Below are 26597 nucleotides of genomic sequence, written 5' to 3'. Positions count from 1 at the left end.
CAGCACATGTAGGGGTGAAGGGGATTGAGAGGGTGGATGAGTTGGCAAAGAGGGCATTAAAGAAAGAAAATGTGGAAATGCACATTAGTATCAGTAAAGCAGAGGTTAAGTGTGTAATCTGGGAAAAAGTCAACCGAATGTGGCAAGAAAGATGGGACAGGGAGGGGAAAGGGAGGCATTTATATCAAATACAAAAGAGTGTTACAGTTACTAGGGTAGGTAATGGAAACAGAAGAGAGGAAATTGTGTGGACTAGGTTAAGGCTGGGGCATTGTGCATTAAACAAAACATTGAAAATGATAGGGAAACACCAGACAGGATTGTGTGAGGAATGTCAGGAAGAGGAGTCAGTAGAACATGTAGTTTTGTGTTGCAGGAAGTATGGGATACAGAGAGAGATGATGAGAAATAAATTAAGGGAGTTGGGGATGCAGGAATTCACATTAAAAGGGTTGCTGGGCATGGGCTGAGCACAAGTCCGGGTATTTTTAGCGTTTTTAAGGGGTACAGGGTTTTTTTTTTATAGAATATGACGAATAAACAGGAATAGGATACTAGGATGGTCAAAGATGGGAGGGTGAAGTGTGTGTAGGGATTTAGAATGTATGTCTAGTGCACATTCTGGAGCAGAGGGTGGCGGTAATGCACCATTAAGCTGGATGCAAACCGCCGTAAAACAAGATACAGACAAACAGACAGCCTTGAGGTGGGTGAACGTTGCCTCCTCCCGAGGGCAGCGTGCACTGGGGATAATATTTCCATTCTGCGGGATGAACGTGACACAGGACAGGGAGAGTCCCATTCACTAGTCTGCCGGCGGAGTGAGGACGGAAGTGTGAATAAAGTTGGTTGAATCCCAGCACCCTCTGCGTTGAGCAATGGCGGTGCTGGGGGAGTTGTGAGGAGTGGGGGGTCACATCCTTCTGTTGTCTCCGAGGCTCCTGTTTGCCCGCCGGGCGAGGAGGGGGACCGCGCGTCTCTGCTGTACCCGAGGCTCCCGTGTACTCGCCGGGCAGGAAGCGGACTGCTATGTGGGCGCTGATGGTCGTTGTGTTATTGGGGCTCTGCCGTCCCGGGCCGGTGTGCGGGGAACAACGTGGTGACGGTGAGACTTCCACAACCTTCGTCTGAAGTTACTAACGGAGATTAACTTGTCTGTGAATCGTTTGATTGAGGAGTTTTCGGTATGTCGGTCGTGCCTGATCCTCCTCCCGCCGATTGAGCGTCGGACTTCACCATTGGATACAGGCGCGGACCTAATCTTGAAAGCCGGTGTTTAACAAAGGAACGTAGATTTAATAAATATATTTTGTATTTCGCCCTGTCCGTTTATCCACACAGAATCCCCACTTCCTTTTTTAAAACTAAATTTAGTAGACTTTAGAATTATGTTGCCCTTGTTTGAAAACCCATGTCTAAGTCTTGATTTTTTTTGTGTGGTGTTCTTGACAATTGGTCCTTAATTTGCCCATCATTAGTGTGGATGTGTGATTCACTTATTCTACATTGATGTCCGTTTATTGTTCAGGCTTCTCTAATTCTATACAATCAAATTGTTTATAAACTTTTCTGAGCTCATATCTCAGTAGCAACTTGAATGAATAAACAAGGTATGAATTCATTTAACATCTGTAGCAGTATCCTTTGGCATTTCAGAGGTGACTTGAATGGATAGCAAGCAAAAAAAAAAGTAATGCTGTCCAAATGAATGCTCAGTGGGACAGGTTTTGTTCAAGGGGGGAAAAGGGTTAAGAAAAAAAATAAAAGCAACAAACAAAATGATGGAGGCACTTAGCAAATCAGGTAGCATCTATGAAGGGGATTCCATCTATCATCTCCCAGCTTCATACTCCATCCCTTCTCTTCCACCCACCTTCCCCCTCACCTGCCAGCTTGTACTTTCCCCTCCTCTCACCTCCTTATTTTGGCTTCTACTCTTCCTTTTCTGTCCTGGTGAAGGGGCTCAGCCTGAAACATAGGCTGTTTATTCTCCTTCCTAGATGCTGTTGGATTTGCTGAGTTCTTCCAGCATTTTGTGTGAGTTGCTCTAGATTTACAGCATCTGCAGAATCTCTTGTGTTTAAGAAACAAAATGAGATTCAGGGAGAGAATTTGAGAGAACAGCTCTAGGACATCTTAAGATAAGGACAAGTGATGTGTGGCAGTTATTACCGCCAACAAACATCAAAACAAAATATGTTGGATAGAACATTGGAAAACTACTTCTATTTGAGTAAGGACATACAGCTTTTAATGTCTGCTGCAGAGGGTCATGTTTGAAAACATAACCTGCAATAATGCAGAAGTCTGGAAGCTGAAAATTTTAAATATGAGGCAGCGAGTGAAGGAAAGACAATCAATCAGAGAAAAATGAATGTAAATTAGAAGTTTTGACACTGAGGTTTATTTTCTCACTTTCTAGTCTACATCAGTGAGACCTGGAACTCCTTCCAGAATTATGCGTTGTCGTTGTGGCACATTAGATACTACATCTACTCTTCCATTGCTGTTGCCGTGGGAATTTGGGCAGTTTTTGAGTTCTTGGCTAAGGCCAATAACAAGGTAATAAGTGTAGTAAATTCAGTAGTTATCCTGCTTGTATTAGAACACGGAAGAAATGAGGTGTATTTTTGAAAGTCACTCTGCTGGGGTATTGACCTCACTGTTGTGAGGTGCTGAATGGATGCTTGACATTTCCTCATTAGTGGAATGTGTCAGTGGGCTGAGTGAAAATTGGAGTGGTTCTTGCCTCTTGGTCATGAACACAGTGGATTCTGCTTAATTGGGACACATCAGGACCAGGACATTTTGGCCCAATTAAATGGCTGCCCCAATTAGCTGAAGTTTCATGGAAAGAGTTTAAAAGGTTTTTAAAAAGACAAGCTATCAGTTAACTGAGTAACAAATTATGCATTTAAATGAAATACAGAATAAATTAGAACACTACCAATGTTACTACAGTACTATAATACTGTGTATTAGTTTCTAATAGTTATTGCTGGAGGAATTCATCTGGTGTATGGGGTGTCCAGAGAGAGGTAGCACCTCTGGTGAAGGGGGTTGTTGTGTCCAATCTGGGACAGCTCACTCACCTTTGGTTCCCACCAAACTCTCAGCTTTCGTACTTGGCCCCAAGTATACTTTATACTTTATTGTCGCCAAACAATTGATACTAGAACATACAATCATCACAGCGATATTTGGTTCTGCGCTTCCCACTCCCTGGATTACAAATATTAAATATTAAAAAATAGTACATATTAAAAATTTAAATTATAAATCATAAATAGAAAATAGAAAAATGGAAAGTAAGGTAGTGCAAAAAAAACCGAGAGGCAGGTCTGGATATTTGGAGGGTACAGCCCATATCGGGGTCAGGATCTGTTCAGCAGTCTTATCACAGTTGGAAAGAAGCTGTTCCCATATCTGGCTGTACGAGTCTTCAAGCTCCTGAGCCTTCTCCCAGAGGGAAGAGGGATGAAAAGTGTGTTGGCTGGATGGGTCGTGCCCTTGATTATCCTGGCAGCACTGCTCCGACAGCGTGCGGTGTAAAGTGAGTCCACGGATGGAAGATTGGTTTGTGTGATGTGCTGCGCTGCATTTACGATCTTCTGCAGCTTCTTTCGGTCTTGGACAGGACAACTTCCATACCAGGTTGTGATGCACCCTGGTGCATCTATAAAAATTAGTGAGGGTTTTAGAGGACAGGTCAGACTTCTTTAGTTTTCTCAGGAAGTAAAGGCGCTGGTGGGCCTTGGCAGTGAACTCTGCTTGGTTGAACCAAGTCAGGTCATTTGTGATTTTGACCCCGAGGAACTTAAAGCTTTTGACCTGTTCCACTTGTGCACCACCGATGTAAATTGTATTTGTTTGCTGTAAAAACTATCTGTTTGCATGTGACAGTAGCCACACCCTGATGCACTATTTTGAAAGGGAGGCTAAACCAGGAGAGGGTAGCTGGCAGGCTTCTTACCCCAGTGAAGTAGGGACACGTCTGTCCTAGTACGTGAAGTCAGCTCTGGTGGACTGGGTGGATGAGATCAACAGTGAGATGTAATGGACACGAAGGTGGTTCTTTAACACTTCGTGGAGAGAGAAGGGGATGATAAGGCACAGCAGAAGTCATGGTTATCCACTTCAATCAAGGAAGATTCCAGTTTGTGATGGCTACTCGTTCTACTGGATCCGGACTTCCGGAGGTCAAGAGAGAGGAACTGTCCCAATGCAATAGCTTTTCTACTTTAAAAAACTCTCCTGCCTAGGTTTCACTGGCATCGTTGGTTACAACGGGTAGCCAACATGCTGCCATGTTCTTTTGATTGTAAATGAACATAATTATCACGGACACCTTGTGCACATAATGGACTGCCTTCATACAATGCTTTTGACAATTGCATCTTCTAAATTTTCATTTTCATTGTAACATTCAAGATGATTGTCGATGCCTTCAAATTTTTCGTGTCATCTCCAAGCCTGAATGCTTGAACTGCAGTGAGCAAATGTTTCTAATTGTCTTGCTGTTTATTTCCCGCCAATCATCAGTGACAAAAATCACCTCATTTTGAACATAAATGCACACAAATGACACTGTTTTAAAAAAACTTGTTTGCTCTAAGCATGGTATAGTGCCTAACAGCCACACGAGTTCATGCAACAAGCATCGGTTAGAAACTGTTTGGTAACAGTTTCTGTCCCTATTAAGCTGCATAGTGTCCCAAATAAACAAAGGGAAGCCCAGTTATTTTCTCCATGAGTTTTTGTTCTTTGAGTTGTCCCAAATAAGCGGCAGTCCTGATTAACTGATGGATCAATTAATCATAATCCACTGTATATGAAAACCATATTTGTTGCTTGAAGGATGAAAATAGAATTGCAACTTTTAAGCTTTTTAATTGTTAAACTAATAAATCTTTAGCACATATATATTTGTCTTAAAGTCAAGCCACTTTAAAAAATGCATGTTAAACAATTAGAAACAATATGGTGTCAACTCTTTAATTGTTACTTTTATCTGTTTTAAAAACAAAAGATCCTGTCTATATTAATTACCTGCAAATTTTTCCTGAGAAGTGGACTGCTTTATATTGTGTAGAGTTGTGGTGTTTATATGCAACTAGCTTATTTTTTGACACTTTTTTTGAGCAGCAGAAAGAAGTAGTAAAAGAAGTCTTAACTGCAAATGTACCTAAAGAATTGATTCAAAATGGACATTTAGTCCACGAAGAAAAAGAAATCCTTGTTGCTGGTGTGAAGATTTTCTTTGGTTCTCAGACTGGTACTGCAGAGGTATGTGCTTGATCTGGGTGCATTTTGTGTTGGATTAAATAGGGAAAAGATTGATGTAGAAGTTGGTGCAAGTTGCAGGAATTAGGAAGGTTCACAAACAAAAGAAAATCTGCAGATGCTGGAAATCCAAGCAACACACACAGAATGCCGGAGGAACTCAGCAGGCCAGGCAGCGTCTATGGAAAAGAGTAAATAGTTGACTTTTCAGGCTGAGACCCTTCATCAGGACTGGAGAAAAAAGATGAGAAGTCAGAGTAAAAAGGTGGGAAGGAGGGGAGGAAGAAATACCAACTAGGTGAAACCAGGAGAGGGGGAGGGGCGAAGTAGAGGGCTGGGAAGTGGATTGGTGAAAGAGATAAAGGGCTGGAGAAGGAGGAATCTGATAGGAGAGGACAGAAGGCCATGGAAGGAAGGGAAGGAGGAGGAGCACCAGGAGAGGTGATGGGCAGGTTAGGAGGTGAGGTGAGAGAGGAAATAGGGAATGGTGAAGGGGCGGTGGTGTCCATTACTGGAAGTTCGAGAAATCGATGTTCATGCCATCAGATTGGAGGTTGCCCAGGCGGAATATAAGGTGCTGCTCCTCCAACCTGAGCGTTGCCTCATTGCGGCAGTAGAGGGCTAACATGTCAAAATAGGAATGGGAAGTAGAATTAAAATGGGTAGTCACTGGGAAATCCTGCTTTTTTTGGCAGCCGGAGTGTAGGTGCTCGGCGAAGTGGTCTCTCAATCTAAGTTGGGTCTCACTGAGGTACAGGAGGCCATACCGGATTTAGTAGATGACCTCCAGCAGACTCACGGGTGAAGTGTCATCTCACTAGGAAGGATTGTTTGGGGCCCTGAATGGTTGTGAGGGGGGAGGTGTAGGAGCAGGTGTACACTTGTTCTGCTTGCAAGGATAAGTGCCAGGAGGGAGATCGGTGAGGAGGGATGAATGGACAATGGAGTCGCGTAGGGAGCGATCCCTGCGGAAAGCAGAAAGTGGAGGTGGTTATATTTTTATCTCTTAAACAAATTAGTGCATGTTTTCTTATTTTAGAGTTTGTCTTAGTTTGATGTGTGTTTTAAAGTTTCATAATGTTATTTTAAAATGTCCACAACTTACAAAATTAGCTTATGTGTGTTACATGGACACGTTGTGGTTGTTAATTCACTTAAAATCTTACCTTCAAATAAACTGGAGTTATGAATTCAAATTCTAGCATGGACATTGGAGTTTAACTACAGTTATTGTGAAAATCCGGGATAAATAATAGTGACCATGAATCTACTGGAATGATGGAGAAATGCCTCTGAGTAACCTGTGCTCTTTGATAAAATAGGCTGTTCTGGCCTTTGTGACTTCAGACCCAAAGTATTTGATTTGAGTCTTTTAACTGGCATCTAAAAAGAACTGAAAATCCACCCAGTGCAAGGACAGTTTGGATGGACATAAGCGCTCTTGTGAAAGAATATTAAATAAAGGATTCTGCTTTAAATTATCTAATTTGATATATTGTGCAAAGTTGTAGACAATCGTGTTGCCTTTCCTAGCAGTATGTCATAACATTGAAACAAGAATTACCATTCTATCTGAATGCTATTATGCAACATTTTTAAAAATATTGAAATTTATTATATAGTTTCTAGTCTGCTTGACAGTTTTATGCAAATGGCAGTGAATGATACTGAGTTGAGATTGTTCAGCAGTGATGGTCATCAGATACATGTCACAGTCTGCTCCTTTGTTTTGGGATACCATTATTGACCGACCATAAACTAGTCTGTTTATGCAATATCAAGGAATTGAAATACATGTGGGTCTTCTTATAACTAGAAACATTTCAATCTGACTTTAAGACATTGATTTACAGAACTATTTGCTAAAGAATATCTTGGGTTGTCATAGTGTTTTATTATGACATTTTAGGGATCATCTTAATCCATCGTATCATTAATTTGCATGATAGTACCACCATATCTTGCTGTTGTGGTTTAGGAAATGTCCAGAAGGTAAACTGGGCTAAAAGAGTTTTATTTTAAATCTCAGATTGACAGATAACAAAGAAGAAATATTTGAGAATATGATGGTTGGAGCTCAAAGCTAAATTTGAAATGCTGATTGATCACGTAAACATAGAAACATAGAAAACCTACAACACAATACAGGCCCTTCGGCCATAAAGTTATGCCGAACATGTCCCTACCTTAGAAATTACTTGGCTTACCCATAGCCCTCTATATTTTTAAGCTCCATGTACCTATCCAAAAGTCTCTTAAAAGACCCTATCATATTCGCCTCCATCACCACTACCGGCAGCCCATTCCATGCACTCACCACTATCTGAGTAAAAAACTTACCCCTGATATCTCCTCTGTACCTAATCCACAGCACCTTAAACCTGTGTCCTCTTGTGGCAACCATTTCAGCCCTGGGAAAAAGCCTCTGACTATCCACATGATCAATGCCTCTCATCATCTTATACACCTCTAACAGGTCACCTGGCATCCTCTGTCACTCTAAGGAGAAAAGGCCAAGTTCACTCAACCTGTTTTCATGAGGCATGCTCCCCAATCCAGGCAACATGCTTGTAAATCTCCTCTGCACCCTTTTTATGGCTTCCACATCCTTCCTGTAGTGAGGCGACCAGAACTGAGCACTGTCCTCCAAGTGGGGTCTGACCAAGGTCCTATATAGCTGCAACATTACCTCTCGTTTCCTAAATTGAATTCCACAATTGATGAAGACCAATACACCATTTGCCACCTTAACCACAGAGTCAACTTGCGCAGCTGCTTTGAGCATCCTATGGATTCGGACCCCAAGATCCCTCTGATCCTCCACAGTGCCAAGAGTCTTACCATTAATATTATATTCTGCCGTCATATTTGACCTACCAAAATGAACCACTTCACACTTATCCAGGTTGAGCTCCTTCTGCCACTTCTCAGCCCAGTTTTGCATCCTATCAATGTCCTGCTGTTACCTCTGACAGCCCTCCACACTATCCACAACACCTCCAACCTTTGTATCATCAGCAAACTTACTAACCAATCCCTCATCTTCCTCATCCAGGTCATTTATAAAAATCACGAAGAGTAAAGGTCCCAGAACAGATCCCTGAGGCACACCACTGGTCACTGATCTCCGTGCAGAATATGACCCGGCTACAACCACTCTTTGCCTTCTGTGGGCAAGCCAGTTCTGGATCCACAAAGCAATATCCCCTTGGATCCCATGCCTCTTTACTTTCTCAATAAGCCTTGTATGGGGTACCTCATCAAGTGCCTTGCTGAAATCCATATACACTACATCTACTGCTCTTCCTTCATCAATGTGTTTAGTCAGATCCTCCAAAAATTCAATCAGGCTCGTAAGGCACGACCTGCCTTTGACAAAGCCATGCTGACTAGTCCTAATCATATTATACCTCTCCAAATGTTCATAAATCCTGCCTCTTAGGTTATTCTTCATCAATTTGCCAACCACTGAGTTAAAACTCACTGGTCTATAATTTCCTGGGCTATCTCTACTCCCTTTCTTGAATAAAGCAACGACATCTGCAATCCTCTGGAACCTCTCCTGTCCCCATTGATGATTCAAAGATCATCACTAGAGGCTCAGCAATCTCCTCCCTCGCCTCCCACAGTAGCCTGGGGTACATCTCATCTGGTCCCGGCAACTTACCCAACTTGATGCTTTTCAAAAGCTCCAGCACATCCTCTTTCTTAATATCTACATGCTCAAGCTTTTCAGTCTGCTTCAAGTCATCACTACAATCACCAAAATCCTTTTCCATATTGAATACTGGTAAAGTATTCATTAAGTACCTCTTCTATTTCCTTCGGTTCCATACACACTTTCCCACTGTCACACTTGATAGCTCCTATTGTTTCACGTCTTGTCTTCTTGCTCTTCACATACTTGTAGAATGCCTTGGGGTTTTCCTTATTCCTGCCCACCAAGGCCTTCTCATGGCCCCTTCTGGCTCTCCTAATTTCATCCTTAAGCTCCTTCTTGCTAGCCTTATAATTTTCTAGATCACTATCATTACCTAGTTTTTTGAACCTTTTGTAAGCATTTCTTTTCTTCTTGACGAGATTTATTACAGCCTTTGTACACCATGTTTCCTGTACTCTACCATAACTTCCCTGTCTCATTGGAAAGTACCTATGCAGAACTCCACACAAATATCCCCTGAGCATTTGCCACATTTCTTCCATACTTTTCCCTGAGAACATCTGTTCCCAATTTAAGCTTCCAATTTCCTGCTTGGTAGCCTCATAATTCCCCTTACTCCAATTAAACGCTTTTGTAACTTGTCTGTTCCTATCTCTCTCCAATGCTATTGTGAAGGAGATAGAATTATGATCACAATCTCCAAAATGCTCTCCCACTGAGAGATCTGACACCCGACCAGGTTCATTTCCCAATACCAAATCAAGTACATCCTCTCCTCTTGTAGGCTTATCTACATTTTGTGTCAAGAAACCTTCCTGAACACACCTAACAAACTCCAGCCCATCTAAATCACTTGCTCTATGGAGATGCCAATCGATATTTGGGCAATTAAAATCTCCCATCACGACAACTCTTTTATTATTCCACCTTTCCAGGATCTGTTTTCCTTTTGCTCCTCGATATCCCTGTTACTATTGGATGGCCTATAAAAAACACCCAGTAAAGTTATTGACCCCTTCCTGTTCCTAACCTCCACCCACAGAGACTCTGTAGACACTCCCTCCATGGCGTCCACCTTTTCTACAGCCATGACACTATCTCTGATCAACAGTGCCACGCTCTCACCTCTTTTGCCTCCCTCCGTGTCCTTTCTGAAACATCTAAAACCCGGCACTTGAAGTAACCATTCCTGTCCCTGAGCCATCCAAGTCTCTGTAATGGCCACAACATCATAGCTCCAAATACTGATCCACGCTCTAAGGTCATCCGCTTTGTTCACAATATTCCATGCGTTAAAATACACATCTCAAACTGTTGGTCTGAGTGCATCCCTTCTCTATCACCTGGCTATCCTCCCTCTCGCACTGTCTACAAGCTTTCTCTATTTGTGAGTCAACTGCCTCTTCCCCAGTCTCTGCAGTTCGGTTCCCCCCCACCCCCCCAACAATTCTAGTTTAAACTCTCCGCAGTAGCCTTAGCAAACTTACCCGCCAGGATATTGGTCTCTCTGGGATCCAAGTGCAACCCATCCTTTTTTTACATGTCACACTTGCCCCAAAAGAGATCCCAATGATCCAGAAATCTGAATCCCTGCCCCCTGCTCTAATCCCTCAGCCACGCATTTATCCTCCTCCTCATTCTATTCTTATACTCACTGTTGTGTGGCACAGGCAGTAATCCGGAGATTACTAGCTTTGCGGTCCTGCTTCTCAACTTTCTTCCTAACTCCTTGTAGCCTTTTTTCAGGACTTCTTCCCTTTTCCTACCTATGTCATTGGTACCAGTATGTACCATGACCTATGGGTGTTCTCCCTCCCACTGCAGGGTATCTTGGATGCAATCTGAAACATCCCGGACCCTAGCACCTGGGAGGCAAACTACCATCCGAGTTTCTTTCCTGCATCCACAGAATCGCCTGTCTGACCCCCTAACTATAGAGTCCCCTATCACTACTGCCTTCCTTTTCCTTTCCCTACCCTTCTGAGCCACAAGGCCAGAAGCTGTGCCAGAAGCATGACCACTGTTGCTTCCCCCAGGTAGGCTGTCCCCCCCTAAGCAGTACTCAAACAGGAGTACTTATTGTCAAGGGGTAGAGCCACAGGGGTACTCTCTAGTAGCTGACTCTTCCCCTTCCCCCTCCTGACTGTGACCCACTTGTCTGTCTCCCGTGGCCCCGGTGTGACCACCTGCCTATAACTCATTTCTATCACCTCCTTGCTCTCCCTGACTGTATTTCTTATAATCTCCAAGATGGCTTTGAGAACTGGGTTGGCTCTCTGATCGTGTCCTTAATTGGTTTCACTTGGAGAGATTTGCTTTTGTCTTGGAGACCATTTTTCTAAGAGCTACGATGTACCATTTGGTGTTGCTCAGGGAAGCTGCCTTGGTCCCCTACTCTTTTCCTCACACATGCTCCCTTTAGGAGACATCATTAGAGAGCATAAACTTGATTTCCACAGTTACGCAGATGGCACACAATTGTATATCTTGGTTGAGCCTGACGATGGTAATACCATATCATCTCTGTCTTCTGATATGGCTGCAATAAACAAACGGATGGTAAATGTACTCAGTGGTGGGGAGAGCTTTACCATGATGGACTGCACTGTGTGTACTGTTTTCTAGGTTTTCCCATTCTATTTATCTTCTTTTCTTTGCTCCACTACATATGTTCCCAGTTTCAAAAAAAATTCTGAAACTTTTTCTCTAAGTATGCCGCCTTAGTTCAGATCCATGATGCTCTTTGTTATTCCCTTACGTTCTTTCCTACTAGGACTGTGTATGCAATATCATAGAATTGAAACTTTACATGTGGATTTGTCCATAGTTTGGTTTGGGTTTCTGATTTGAATTGAATCACAGACACATAGGTGATTTGTAAAGTGAAAGGTAAAAACTTGGACACTGCATGGAGTTGGATCTGAGCTGAAGCTGCTGTGATCAAACCGTATGGTGCTAATATAGGACAGGCAGCATTTTGAATACCTATTTCGTTTTTAAATTCCTTCACTCTAGGGGTTTGCCAACATTCTTGCAGATGCCATACAGAAAGTTGGATTACCTGCGGAAGTTATTGATCTGAAGGAGTATGATCCTGACGATAACCTGGTGAATGAGGTTAGTTATTTTAATGGATCAGTTTTTATATTGCTCACAATGAAAGGGGATAACTATTATTCATAAAAGTGGATATATAGTCTGTCATGTATAGGAGTAGAATTCTAACACCATGGAAGACCCAAACCCAAGTAAATTTCCTCTTCCACTCGAAAGAGTGTTTTCTTTTCCTGTGTATCCTGTACATGTCTGAATCAAATGGTTAATTATTACTGTTTTAAAGATAACTTATTTTTGCTATAGGAACTGGTTTGGGGTTTCTTCAGACAAGACCCTTTGATACAGCACACAGAAGATTTTCAACCCACTGAGTTAGATTTGAATCTAGTATCCTAAAGTTGAAAGGGCTTTAAACCTATTTGTATCATTTAGTTTCCAGCACAGAAATGTTATTCGATACTACGAAATAAGATTATATTAGCTTTATTTGTCACATTTACATTGAAGCACTGAAACATATAGTGAAACACATTGTTTGCGTCAACAGCCAACTCAGTCCGGAGATGCTGGGGTGGTGGGGAGGGTCACCCACAAGTATCACATGCTTTTGGCACCAACGCAGCAAGCCCGTAACCTACTAATCCTAACCCATACGTTTTTTTTAGAATGTGGGAGAAAACCCATGAGGCCACGGGGAGAACATCCAAACTCCTTGCAGACAGTAGTGGGAATTGAATCCTAATCTTTCCTTTGCTGGTGCTGTAGACTGTTACACTAACTGCTACTGTATATATTCTGTAATGGTGCAGTTCTTTTTCTTAGGGTTAAAGGCAAGCTCCCACCTTTCTGTAGTTTGCGTTTGAGGAATGCTAAGAATCTTAGCTGTATTTATATTAATACAGCATGTAGCAACAACAATCCAGAAGTTCTCCAAAAAGATTACTTTCATTGCTTTTGATACTTGATTTTAAATTTTAATACTTGCAGGAAACAGATTGACTTGATTTGTAGTATTTTTGCATGTTACAGAGTTTTGTATAACACCCCATATTTCAACTTTGAATATTTTGCAATATTTATTTCTAAAATCTGCTCTGAGATGTTTGAAATAAAAGTCTAGGTTGTTGGCTTTACAGAAATACCTCAATATTATTTAATCTGGTGTCATATACAGGCCTGAATTTTGTTGAATGATCTTAATATGTTAATGAATATACAATTGTCATTATACAAAGTGGTATCTGAGGAGAATGATAGAGGAGCTGAGGCTATGCCACGTTTTACAAAATGTTTTAATTTTTTTTGTATGTTCAGATTTCTAATAAAACTCTCTGCATATTCATGGTTTCCACATACACTGATGGGCAACCAACAGAAAGCGCAGCCTGGTTCTGTAAGTGGTTGGAAGAGGCAACGCATGACTTTAGATATGGCAAAACTTACCTCAAAGGCTTGAGATATGCAGTATTTGGATTGGGCAATTCTGTTTACACAAATCACTACAATACTGTAAGTAAACTGCCTTTGTATTTGTAAAAGTTTATGATTTGATGTTCTGCTGTGTGGATGCTAAATAATTATAATGTGTCGATCCAAATGTCTTCTGGAATTTCATTGCATTTTGGTCAGTATCTGAAAGGTTGGAGGAAGATTCCAATGGAATAGAAATCAACAAAGTGTGGCTATTGATCCTATAGCCCTGTATTGGACAGAGCTGAAATTCTGATCTAGATTACATACTCTACTAGTATGTGAGGTTTGCTTTTTATTTCATTACAACAGTCTGGTTTAGTGTGCATTCTATTGTATTTGGAAGGGGGACAAAATGCTCCTTTGTAAATTGGCATTAAGGTACCAACTACAAATATAATTTTTTACTGATTATAAACATTTTAATCTTGTGTTAAATATATAAATCAGGTAATTTTGTGAATTATCTGATGCCAGTGTACGTGCTTTAACGTTCTAGCATATGCTTTAGATAGTGTTACCTTGCTTCACTAAATTGTGGCTTTTGACACAATGTTAAGGAATAGGAAAGATCTACCTGTTTTGACATAACAAGCTTTGAAGTTAAACAAGAGGATGGTAATTACATGTAAGGTAGGTAGAGTAAGCTATTTAATTAGTACTAAAATAAAATGTAAAATGCCAGTGTACTCTGCTCAGGCAGCTTCTGTGGAGAGAAGTGCTGAGCTAAAGTTTAATGGCAGTGATCTTTCATAGCTGAATTGTTCTGCTCATTGACCACGTCCCAAAAAAATATTTTTAAATATTTTACTTTGGGGCGCTTCATTAAATGTTACATAGTAACTTAGAGTTGTTATTTTAATGCTGCCTAGTATTAAAGCAGGGCCTTCAATCTGCCACATCTATGTTGATGATTGTGCCTGTTTATACTAATCTGACTTGCCTCCATTAATTCCATGTCACCTCATTCTTCAGTCAAGTACCTTAATGTTCAATTACCTCATAAATGTTCAATCACAAAAGAAAATTGTCAGATGCTGCATATTTGTGTGTGTTCCATCTCATAAATGTTGTTGCTGTTCTTGGCTTTATCATTTCATTCCAGGTACTACCTACACTTTTTGAGAATAATTTACCTCTCAGATCCTCTTAAACGTTCTCCCTCTCACCTACACCTATCCTTTTAGGTTTAGATTTAATGTACATAAGTTTAAAGTGAGGAAGAGAATGATTAAAGGGAATATAGAGGGCAAGTTTTTCTATGCAAAGTGGTGGCCATGTGAGCTAAGCTACCAGAGGAGGTGGTGAAGAAAGATATATTTACAACATTCTAAAGACATTTCAATGGGTACTTGGATAGGGGTGGTTTAGGGGGTTGGGATGTGGCGAGGCAATTTGGCTGGCATGGCTGAATTGGGCTGAGTGACTCTTTGAGTCTGAATCTATTTGGCTCCTTTTTTTTTTTTAACAAGACCCTTAATATCCCTGTCAACCAAGTTTCTCTAATCTTGACAGTCTTGCCCTCTCTAACAGAAGCATGCTGGACCTTAAGTCTTCCTACTTAACTTAGGTCTTCCATTTGCTAGATGTCTCTTTACCTGCAAACAGTCTCTCCTAATTAACATTAGAATGTTCCTGTTTGGTGTCATCAAATTAACCTTCCCCTAATTTAGCAATTTAACTTGCAAAACAGTCCTATCTTTCTCCGTGAATATGTTGAATTGTGGTTCCTTAAGGTTGTCACAGCTGGGGGTGGGGATAAGCTTCCACTATTAAAGGTTTCCAATGGCATGTGTCTCTAACAGCCAAGTCCAGCTCCTGGACTTCACATGCGGCTTAGCTACTAAGCCCAGTGTTGCTGTTTCTACTGATGGAAGAAGAGGCAAAGGCGAGTCACTGGCACATCAAAACTAGAAACTTTGGGCCGTTAGGTCTTGTCAGCCGTGGTTGGCAGCTGATCTAGCAGAAGGGAAACTTTGATCTCAAACCTCCGCTGCCCTGCGACTGTACCCACTCATGGGGAAGACTTCTCAGGAGTAAACCCCTAGGAAAAATCTGGAGCTGGTGTCCTTGACGTAGTCTTACATTGAGTCCAGTGCTGACTGGCAACTCCTGTGACACCACTGTGCCAAACTGTACTGGTCTCTGCTGTTCCTTTGGATTCATCAGTTGCGTGGGGAGGAGGAGCTTGGGCAGCTAGTTTTCCATATCCTACTGCCCTGGCAGTTAAGATGCAATATCCATGGTCGACCCCAACCAACTGAGGGCATCAGTGGTTACTGTACCAAAGTAATAAGTCAATCACTTGTTTCATTTTCTAAGAGGAGGTTGAATTTGGCCCCATTTCTGGTAGGGTCATCTATGTATTGCTTCAGAAAACTTTCTTGGATACAATTAAAAAAAAAAATTCCCTCACCTAATCCTTTAGTAGTAGGGCAGTTCCAGTAACACAAACACCTATGTCAAGATGCTGTTCATTGACTACAGCTCAACATTTAATACCATCATTCCCACCATCCTGATTGAGAAGTTGCAAAACCTGGGCCTCTGTACCTCCCTTTGCAATTGGGTCCTCGACTTCCTAACCGGAAGACCACAGTCTGTGCAGATTGGTGATAACATATCCTCCTCGCTGACAGTGAACACTGGCACACCTCAGGGCTGTGTGGTTAGCCCACTGCTCTACTCTCTGTATACACATGACTGTGTGGCTAGGCATAGCTCAAATACCATCTACGAGTTTGCTGACGATACAACCATTGTTGGTAGAATCTCAGGTGGTGACGAGAGAGCGTACAGGAATGAGATATGCCAATTAGTGGAATGGTACCGTAGCAACAACCTGGCATTCAACGTCAGTAAGACAAAAGAGCTGATTGTGGACTTTAGGAAGGATAAAATGAAGGAACACATACCAATCCTCATAGAGGGATCAGAAGTGGAGAGAGTGAGCAGCTTCAAGTTCCTCAGTGTCAAGATCTCTGAGGATCTAACCTGGTCCCAACATATTGATGTAGTCATAAAGAAGGGAAGACGGTGGCTATACTTTATTAGGAGTTTGAAGAGATTTGGCATGTCAACAAATACACTCAAAAACTTCCATAGTTGTACCATGGAGAGCATTCTGACAGGCTGCATCACTGTCTGGTATGGAGGTGCTACTGCACAGGACCGAAAGAAGCTGCAGAATGTTGTAAATCTAGTCAGCTCCATCTTGGGCACTAGCTTACAAAGTACCCAGGACATCTTCAAGGAGCGGTGTCTCAGAAAGGCAGTGTCCATTATTAAGGACCTCCAGCACCCAGGGCATGCCCTTTTCTCACTATTACCATCAGGTAGGAGATACAGAAGCCTGAAGGCACACACTCAGTGATTCAGGAACAGCTTCTTCCCCTCTGCCATCCGATTCCTAAATGAACATTGAAGCTTTGGACACTACCTCACTTTTTTTAATATACAGTATTTCTGTTTTTGCATATTTAAAAAAAATCTATTGAATATACATCATTGATTTACTTGTTTATTATTATGTTTATTTTATTTATTATTTTTTTCTCTCTCTCTGCTAGATTATGTATTGCATTGAACTGCTGCTGCTAAGTTAACAAATTTCACGTCACATGCCGGTGATAATAAACCTGATTCTGATTCCGAATTTAGAAAATTAAAATAATCTATTACACCTCTTGTTCCTACAGCTATCTTTGATTTCCCTCATGTATACACCTCTAATTTCTGTTTACTGTTGGAGAAATTACTCAAATACACCACTCAGACATTTCAGACCGAAGTAAAGAGAGCTTTATTCACAAAGTTGTGGGGACTGGAACTACTAACAGTGGGTTTCAATCTCTAACTAATACAGAGAGCACAGCACCTTTTATTACATGTACAAATCAATTGCAAAGTCTGTTCGATTCCCTTGTGAATTACAGAAGATAAGTTAGGTTCACATGCAGTTCGTTTGGGATTAGCTATGCCCATAGCAACAGCTAAAGTTCAAAAAAAAACCTCAGCCCTGTGTACAAGTCTGTATTAACAAAGACAGAAGCTTATTCTAATAAGGTAATCTACTGCAAGTATTTATTCTAATAGTTGTTTGCTAAAAGCCAAGGCCGTATCTTTAAGAAACTAAGCTGCAAACTGGTTTCCATATTCAAAAAGCCAATATTAACCTTTTATTCACCAAAATCTTTAACTCTCAGTCTTTTCCTCCGCAATTATTGAGGGCCTGTGGTATAATCTCATCAAAGTGGCACTTTGGATTCTACATCTTTACCAGACTAGTTTAAAGCATCCTGTCTCTGGTATTTCTGCAGCCACACAACCATTTGCCTTATTCTCCTAGTCCTACTGTCACTACTTTGAGACACAGGGAGTAATCCTTGGATTGCAATCCTGGAGGGTCCTAATCTTTAGCTTTCTACGTGACCTCTTCTTTGCAGCACCTCTTTTCTTCTTGCCTATGTTGTTATAAGCAAGTAGATATGGCCCATGATCTCTGGCTGCTCATTCTCAGAATGCCTTGTGCCTGCTCAGAGACATCCTTTATCATGGTATTGGGAAGGCAGCACGTAATCCTAGATTCTTGCTCACAGCGAATGAAACGCCAGTCTGTACCCTGACTACAGAGACCCCTATCGCTATTGCGTAGTCAGGTATTGACCGATGCTGCTGTACAGGAATACACTTGGTAGCCACTTTATTAGGTACCTGCTGTATGCAATAAAGTGGCCACTCAGTGTACGTTCACCGGCTTCTGCTTCTGTAGCCCATCCGCTCGATGTGTTGTGTGCTCAGAGATACTCTTGTGCACACCACAGTTATAACACATGGTTATTTGAGTTACTGTCACCTTCCTGTCAGCTTGAACCAGTCTGTCCTTTCTCCTTTGACCTCTGTCATTAACAGGTTTTTTTTTGCCCCACAGAACTGATGCTCACTGAATGTTTTGTTTTTTGTTTGCACTGTGCACTCTAGAGACAATTCTGCATGAAAATACCAGGCGATCAACAGTTTCTGAGATACTCAAACTGGCACCAATAGTCAGTCACTTGGATCACATTACTTCCCCATTCGAATGTTTGGTCTGAATAGCAACTCAGACAAAGTCTGCATGCTTTTATGTATTGAGTTGCTGCCACATAATTGGCTGATTAAATATTTGCATTAATGAGCAGGTGTTCAGCTGTACCTAATAAAGTGGCTACTGAGTGTATATTTCCTTTGGAGGTCCTGTTACTGCATTCCTGTGCCAGTAAATCATTTTCCATGGTTACTCTCTTGCATTTTAGTCTTTTTGCTCATGTATTTTGTGTGCTGCATTCTACCCAGAATAATAAAATAATAAGTTTCTTAATGTTATACTTTATGCGTTCTTTACAGGTTGGTAAAAACATTGACATGTGGCTGTGGATGTTAAGTGCCAGCCGTATTATGACTCGAGGTGAGGGTGATTGCAATGTGGTCAAGAGCAAACATGGCAGTATTGAAGCAGATTTCAGTGGATGGCTAGCCAAGTTCTTAAGTAGACTACATACACTTCATAAAGGAGATAAAGGAGGCGAAAAAGAGTGTGATGGTACCTGCCAAAAAGGGAGTTGCAAGTCTAAAGAGAAGAAACATAAAGAAAAATCCTTTCAGGATGAAGAACTGTCGGAAGAAACAAAGGATCACAGTAGTGGAGAGGTAAATTTGTTCAAAATTACAGCAAGTACCACATTACAACTTTGACCTGTAACCTTATGTGTAGTAGAGGATGAATTCAACTTGATTCATTAAATAGTGTTTTCATATTTTTACTGAATCACATAGAAATCTCTCTTCTGGACTTTGATACGTTGTGGGAACAGCTTGATCGGGTATAACTATTTTACCAGTGTCCTGCTGCCTCTGGTGTCTGGGCAAGATGTTTTCATGCTCTGTGATGAAGGACACAGGCATGTTGTCTGGGAGGTATAATTCTGGAAATATCATTACTGCTCTGCTAGTCTGTAGTACAATTTTCCCAAGTTTGACACTTTTTTTTAAACTTTATTGTTTTGCCGATAACAGAACAAACAGGATAAAAACAAACAGACAGACAGGGTCATCATAGGTGAAGTAAAATCCATATCATAATAGAAAAAATGAATAGAGAAATGGGATACATTGCTGTATCAAGGTTAACCAAACTCTTATATCCATAAATGTCCTTCAGAGTCTTAGGGGAATCTTAAGCTCCTTGCCAGTTTTTTCTAGCTTCGTACTATTGCCAAAATCAAGTCATTTCTCTCTTTCAAAGATCTTGAGAAAGTAATCCACACCCTTATATCCCCCCGCTTGGACTACCCCGGCTCCCTGTATACTGGGATTAGTCAGTCGTCCTCGTCCCGTCTGCAACTGGTCCAGAACGCCGCAGCCAGGCTCCTGGCAGGTGCCCAGAAGAGAGACCATATTACTTTTATCCTGGCCTCTCTCTACTGGCTACCATACTGTTTAGAATTGATTTTAAGGTTCTCCTGTTTGTTTATAAAGCCCTAAATGGGCTGGCCCCCTCCTATATCGCAGACCTTCTAACCCCTTATTCTACTTCCAGGTCCCTCAAGTTGGCTGACTTGGGGCTGCTCGCTGTCCTGCAATCTAAATTTAAGTTCAGGGGTGACCGCGCCTTTGCTGTTCTAGCCCCTAGACTCTGGAACAGCATTCCCCTCCCTATCAGATCTGCCCCCTCCCTTGACTCTTTTAAGTCCAGGCTCAAAACTTACCTTTATTCACTAGCGTTTGAATCTTACTGATGTGGCTGATTTTTGGCTTGTGCCGAGGCTCGTGTTTATTTTGTGTCTATAAGTGGTGTGCCTTGTTGGTTATATCTGTGTTTCTTGTATTTGTGACTTTAGCTACCTATTATGGTTTATATAGCACTTTGGTCAACATGGGTTGTTTTTAAATGTACTTAATAAATAAATTTGATTTGACTTGACCTGACTTTAAAGTCCATTCTGCAGGTTCCCTCATAGGAAGAAATAAAACAAAGTTCTTCAAACCAAATAAATGTACAGTGAAATAAATGAAGGTGCTCCCGATGTGGCCTTTTATATATTGGCGAGACCCGACGCAGACTGGGAGACCGCTTTGCTGAACACCTACGCTCTGTCCGCTAGAGAAAGCAGGATCTCCCAGTGGCCACACATTTTAATTCCACATCCCATTCCCATTCTGACATGTCTATCCATGGCCTCCTCTACTGTAAAGATGAAGCCACACTCAGGTTGGAGGAACAACACCTTATATTCCGTTTGGGTAGCCTCCAACCTGATGGCATGAACATCGACTTCTCTAACTTCCGCTAATGCCTCACCTCCCCCTCATACCCCATCTGTTACTTATTTTTATACACATATTCTTTCTCTCACTCTCCTTTTTCTCCCTCTGTCCCTCTGACTATACCCCTTGCCCATCCTCTGGGTCCCCCCCCCCACCGTCTTTCTTCCCAGACCTCCTGTCCCATGATCCTCTCGTATCCCTTTTGCCAATCACCTGTCCAGCTCTTGGCTCCATCCCTCCCCCTCCTGTCTTCTCCTATCATTTTGGATCTCCCCCTCCCCCTCCAACTTTCAAATCTCTTACTCACTCTTCCTTCGGTTAGTCCTGACGAAGGGTCTCGGCCTGAAACGTCAACTGCACCTCTTCCTAGAGATGCTGCCTGGCCTGCTGCGTTCACCAGCAACTTTGATGTGTGTTGCTTGAATTTCCAGCATCTGCAGAATTCCTGTTGTTTGTTGTGTTGAGTGAAGAAGTCATGTTCAAATAAAATGTCCAATTTTCCCAGTATCTTTCAAATTTTTTAGTGCCATGTCTCAGAGAGAAAGTCAATCATTCCATAACATAAATTTGAACTATTTCTATCCATTCCAGGACTGTAGGAGACTCTTTGCTTAGCCATTTCCTGGTAATTGCTTTCTTACTGGCTGCTAGTAGTATTTGTAACAAGTATCTTTGCAACAATTGTAACAAATATCCATTTGGTACATTACTCAAATAAATAATGTTTAAATCAAAATTAATCTCTGGGTTGATTATTAATCTTACCTCTGTTACCACATCTAACCAATAAGACAAAATCTTCGGACACTCCCAGAAAATATGAAAGTGATCAGCCAACATATTATCACACATTCTCCAACATTGACCTTGTTCAGGTCTGTTACTTTGTAACTTCTTTATTTTTAGCGTTATGAAAAATCTTAAGGTATTCTTCCAGGTGAATTCCCTCCACAGATCTGAGCTTGAAGTAGTCGAATGTGTTCTGCGTATGTTTAAACAATCAGCTTCTGTCAATTTTATGTTGGCTTCTTTCTCCCGTTTTGATTTAACATACATTCAGTGTTTTTGAGGAGCATTTTGCAACGATCCGCTGGGTTGTCAGTGGCTTGTCTACATCAGAATTTGTTGCCTAGGTTATACCAGATATGCTATAAAGTTTTATTATTCTTTTGCTCTAAGATAGTAGTTATAGTACAACTCAGTGACTCGGAAGGGCATCTCTGAGGACTGTAAGAATCAACTATGTTATTGTATTTCTGGAGTCATACAAAGGGTAGATTGGATAGCAATGGCAGATTTCCTCCCAGAAGGACGTTTGTGTACCTGAAAAATCAAAGGAATTAATGGTGATAAGTTTTTATCTTGATTTGTTATTTTCCCATGTTTTTATTTGCACGTTCTCTAGGAAGAATTGTTTGAGACAACAAGTGAAGAAGAATCTGGGGTGGAAGATGCCACAGAAGCTGCTTCCGTCATTGATGTAGAGGACCTGGGCACAATAATGAACAACAGGAAGCAAACAAAGGTATGACTCCATTAATCATGGTGATAGGTTAGTGCACCAGTGAACAAAGATTGACATCAATCGATCAAGATTTCTGGTACAGAACTATACTAAGGTTCAAGACTTAATTTTTTTTTTCAGCACAAAGTATAGATCAGCTTTATTTTTATTATTTTCTCAGTAGTGAAATATCATCTTTGAAATGGAACTTTTATTTTCTGTCATTTGAATTCCAAATAAGTTGACAGCTATCGTCAGTCTTGTTTATTATCTTATGGCCTTCAAAGTTCAAAGTATCTTTATTACCGAAGTACATATATGTCACCATGTACAACCCTGAGATTCATTTTCTGGAGGGCATAATTAATAACTCCGTAATAGGATAATATCCCCAATGGAATCAATGAAACACCACACTAAATTGGGCTTTCAACTAGTGTGCAAATGACAAAAAACTTTGCAAATACAAAAAGAAATAAATAATAATAATACGCCATAAGTATCCTGAACATGAGATGAAGAGTCCCTGAAAGTAGGTTGTGCGAACATATCAATGATGGGGCAAGTGAAGTTGAGGGAAGTTATCCCCTCTAGTTCAAGACTCTGATGGTTAAGTGGAAATAGCTGTTTGTGAACCAGGTTGTGGGAATCCTGAGGCTCCTGTCCCTTCTTCGTGAGGGCAGCAGTGAGAAGAGAGCATGACCTGAGTGCCAGGGGACCCCGATGATGGATGCTACTTTCCTGCGACAACACTTTCTGTAGGTGTGCTCAATGGTTGGGGGGGCCATATCAAATACTTTTGTGGGATTTTCAGTTCTAGGGCATTGGTGTTTCCATACCAGACTGTGATGCAGCAAGTCATCATACTCTCCACCGCACATCTATCGAAATTTGTCAAAGTTTTAGGTATCGTGCTGAAACTAAGCAAACTCCTAAGGAAGCAGTGGTACCACTGTGCTTTCTTCGTATTTGCACGTACATGCCGAGCCTAGGACTGGCCCTCTGAAATAATGACACTGAGGAATATAAGTTACTGTTCCTCTCCACTCTGATCCTCCAATGAGGACTGGCTCATTGACATTTGGTTTCCTCCTTCGGAAGTCAATAATCAGTTCTTTGGTCTTGCTGACATTAAGAGTTTGTTGTTATGGCACCAGACATTCAATATGCCTTCTATATGCTGATTCATCACCCCCTTTGATTCGGCCTGTGACACTGGTGCCATCAGCAAACTTGAGTATGGCATTGGAGCTGTACTTACCCATGCAATCATAAGTGTAAAGAGAGTAGAACGGGGGATAAGCACACAACCTTGTGCATCTGCTGGGATGGAGACTATGGAGGAGATGTTGCCAATCCAAACTGACTGGGGTCTGCAAGTGAGGAATTTGAGGACCCAAGTTCCACAAGGAGTTATTGAGGCCACAGTCCTGAAGCTTGTTGATTAGTTTTAAAGGGATGAGGTATTGAATGTGGAGCTGTAGTTGATAAGGAGCATCCTGATGTATGCATCTTTGCTTTCCAGATGTTCCAGGGTTGAGTAAAGCTGTTCTTTTTGTCTGTCTGAACTTTGAGTTCTATCCTAGAGAAATATTGAAATGCTGTTTGGAGTCTATGGACAAAAGGAAACCCTTGCCGTTGTCTATATAGATCTATCATGCCTATTCTTGAACTCAGCTCTCCTCTGCTGTGTTTCCTTGAAGCTGAAGATGACCATTTAAATGTTTTGTTTTGCTTTGCTGACTTTTATTGAAAGCAGCTGGGGAAATAGTGACATTAATACCTCACAGGTAAAGTAATGTTTATGATAATTAATTTGAATGTACTGTTAAGATCCAGTTGCTGAAATCATCCAAGCAAATTTCCTGAGGAATTGAATGAACTGCGAGGATTGTTATAAAACCTGTACAGTTTGTGAAAAGATAAAGTAATTTCATAATGCCCTATTTTTTTCTCTCTTGTCTTTCCGATACCAATAATTCGCTCATTAATGAACATTCATTAATGTATAAGTATAATTTATGCAAATGCCTCTTGAAATTCATTTATTCTCTTATTTTTCTTGTACGTTCAAGAAGTTTATAAATGAGAGCATGCTTGTCAGTTTCAGCTAGTACCTGCAATGAACTCAGCAAGAATATAAATTAAGCATCTATGCATGATGAAAATAATTGTATATATTTAAAAAAATAAACATGAATAGGATTGATTTTGACTTATTTAAATCAGTGGTCCTGATATTACGAGCAGAAATAAAATTTTAAAACCAATATTAGAGAGTAGCTGCCTATGTAAGCTCAGACCCCGCACTTATATTGTCCATTACATGGAAATTCCCAGGTAAAAATTTTTGTTTACTTTGTCAAGTATAGGTTGACTAGTATAACTATTCACTGGTATGTTAATTGTTTTTTAATTGCATAATAGATATCATTGATATTTATCTAACTATTACTTCACACAAGTCCATTTATCTGCGGAATTCACGTCGGCTCCCAACAGATACCGGTCTTCATTTTGCCTTCCTAGTTCCCTGCAACTTTTTCTCTCTCTCACATGATTATCAGATCCCCTTTGATTTATTTGCCAGTTACCTATGTTAAGGGGCATTTTTATGTCTTTGGGGCGTGGAAGGAAATGGGTGCACCTGGTAGGGAGTGGGGGGTTGGGGTGGAGAAGGGAATCCACACAGACGTGGGGAGAGCATACAAACTCCACAGGCAGCACCAGTGGTCATGATTGAATCTGGATCTCTGGAACTGTGAGGGACTGTGCCACCCCTGTCAGCCTTACTGAATCTTTTAAACAGGGGTTCCCAACCTTTTTTTTATGCAATGCACCCCTACCATTAACCCCAGGTTAGAAAATCCTGTTTTAAGCAAATGTTTTCTGATCGAATGCATCAGTGCATTCACGATCAGCACTTTGGGAGGTTAAATTTGTCAGTAACTATTGAACAAAGCACAAACTTCTGAAAAGTTTTTTAGTTCTTGATGCAAGAAGAGAAGCTTATCAGCAAGAATATTAGGACTGATTAATAAACATTATCTAAGGTAATGGAGCTGAAATGATATAGGTTTAAAAAAGGCAACTGTGAACAGCATGCAACAATATGTCTATTGTTTTATAACAATTATGACACATGCTACGATGTTTTGCTTCTAGTTGAAGGCTCTCAGCAGATTAACATCGAGTGTGCTGTCATTTTCACAGCATCCAAGAACTGTGTGAAAAGGGAAAATGATTTTCTTTTCATTTTGTTTACAGTTCATGGACATCAGTGAGGAGGTTGTAATTTTTGCCCACTCCAAGCTGTATATGTCTCCTTAATCTAATCACATTACAGTTTCCTCACTGAGATATGGACTGTCAGCTAGAATTATTCATGCAGTGTCTAATAACATGCACAAGACAAACTAATTAATGGAAAAATGGGACTGAAATAGGACAAATGACAAATAAAGTGTTATTGTTTTTATGTTTATCAGTAACTAAAATCTGAAGAATGAAGTCTCTTGCTTGCAGTAGTTAATTTTTGGTTCTAGTGCAGTGACTTGACAGTAATTAAGATTGCCCTCTGAAAGTTCACTTGAACTGAAATGGATAATCCCTAGCTTTCACCAGTGTGTTTACTGGTACCTGTAAAATCAATGATATGTTGTGTGATATTACATGTTTAGTATCTTAATAAGTTTCTGCTAGAATGAAGGTTTTGGAAGAACAGGGCATCTCAATGCTAAATTTCGAGTTCCTTGTTGAAGTGTAGATATGGATTTCCTGGATGATGTTACCTGATTAATCTTTAGTAACATTGCCAGTGATATTTGGGTTCCCCAGTTGTTTTTACTGCAATATCTAGTCATTGCAGTAATAGTCCCAGAGCAAACTGAATGATTGTCTTATGCCCAGACAGAGCATATTTCGTCCTTTATATATTTGGCTGTGTTTATAGGCTGCACAGCATGCTGTTGTTTGGAATATTGAAACCACATTTATTTCATAATCTTCAGATATTTCTCCAGGATTTGTGGAACATTGAAGAAATATAATTCCTTGAGGATTTTAAGATGCATGACATCTGTCTTAAGAGTTTTGTGTATATTTAATAGCTCTCAGAGCATTTTGCGCAGGACAGAACTTTTATCCAGGTCCATGTGTCATTAACCATCCAGCTCAATTAAACTTGTCTGGAATGACAACACACTATTGAAAGAGAAGAATTCATTTAATCACTTAATGGATAAAATCACTCATCTTTTTTATTACTTCATTAACTATTGTACGCCAACGTTGTTTAATGAATATACCTGTTTGATT

General features: G+C 40.8%; 1 protein-coding gene across 3 annotated transcripts in view; it reads left to right on the top strand.

The window, feature by feature from the left end:
* Window positions 1–858: 858 nt before the first annotated feature.
* The window catches only part of tyw1 (tRNA-yW synthesizing protein 1 homolog (S. cerevisiae)), a 204278-nt gene continuing 178539 nt past the window's right edge, over window positions 859–26597 (top strand). For 2 of the 3 annotated variants that reach the window (XM_072243119.1, XM_072243120.1), the window contains exons 1-7: window positions 859–1105; window positions 2423–2562; window positions 5146–5286; window positions 11960–12061; window positions 13316–13510; window positions 18857–19159; window positions 22182–22301. In XM_072243119.1, the coding sequence (XP_072099220.1) occupies window positions 1030–1105; window positions 2423–2562; window positions 5146–5286; window positions 11960–12061; window positions 13316–13510; window positions 18857–19159; window positions 22182–22301 (1077 nt within the window). In that variant the 5' untranslated portion in view covers window positions 859–1029. The remainder of the gene's footprint in view (window positions 1106–2422; window positions 2563–5145; window positions 5287–11959; window positions 12062–13315; window positions 13511–18856; window positions 19160–22181; window positions 22302–26597) is intronic. The other variant, XM_072243121.1, reaches the window with a different exon arrangement.

Source organism: Mobula birostris, chromosome 25 (genome assembly GCF_030028105.1).
Source record: "Mobula birostris isolate sMobBir1 chromosome 25, sMobBir1.hap1, whole genome shotgun sequence".
NCBI lineage: Eukaryota > Metazoa > Chordata > Chondrichthyes > Myliobatiformes > Myliobatidae > Mobula > Mobula birostris.
Note: the sequence above shows the minus strand (reverse complement) of the source record. Positions and strands in the feature narration are given on the sequence as shown.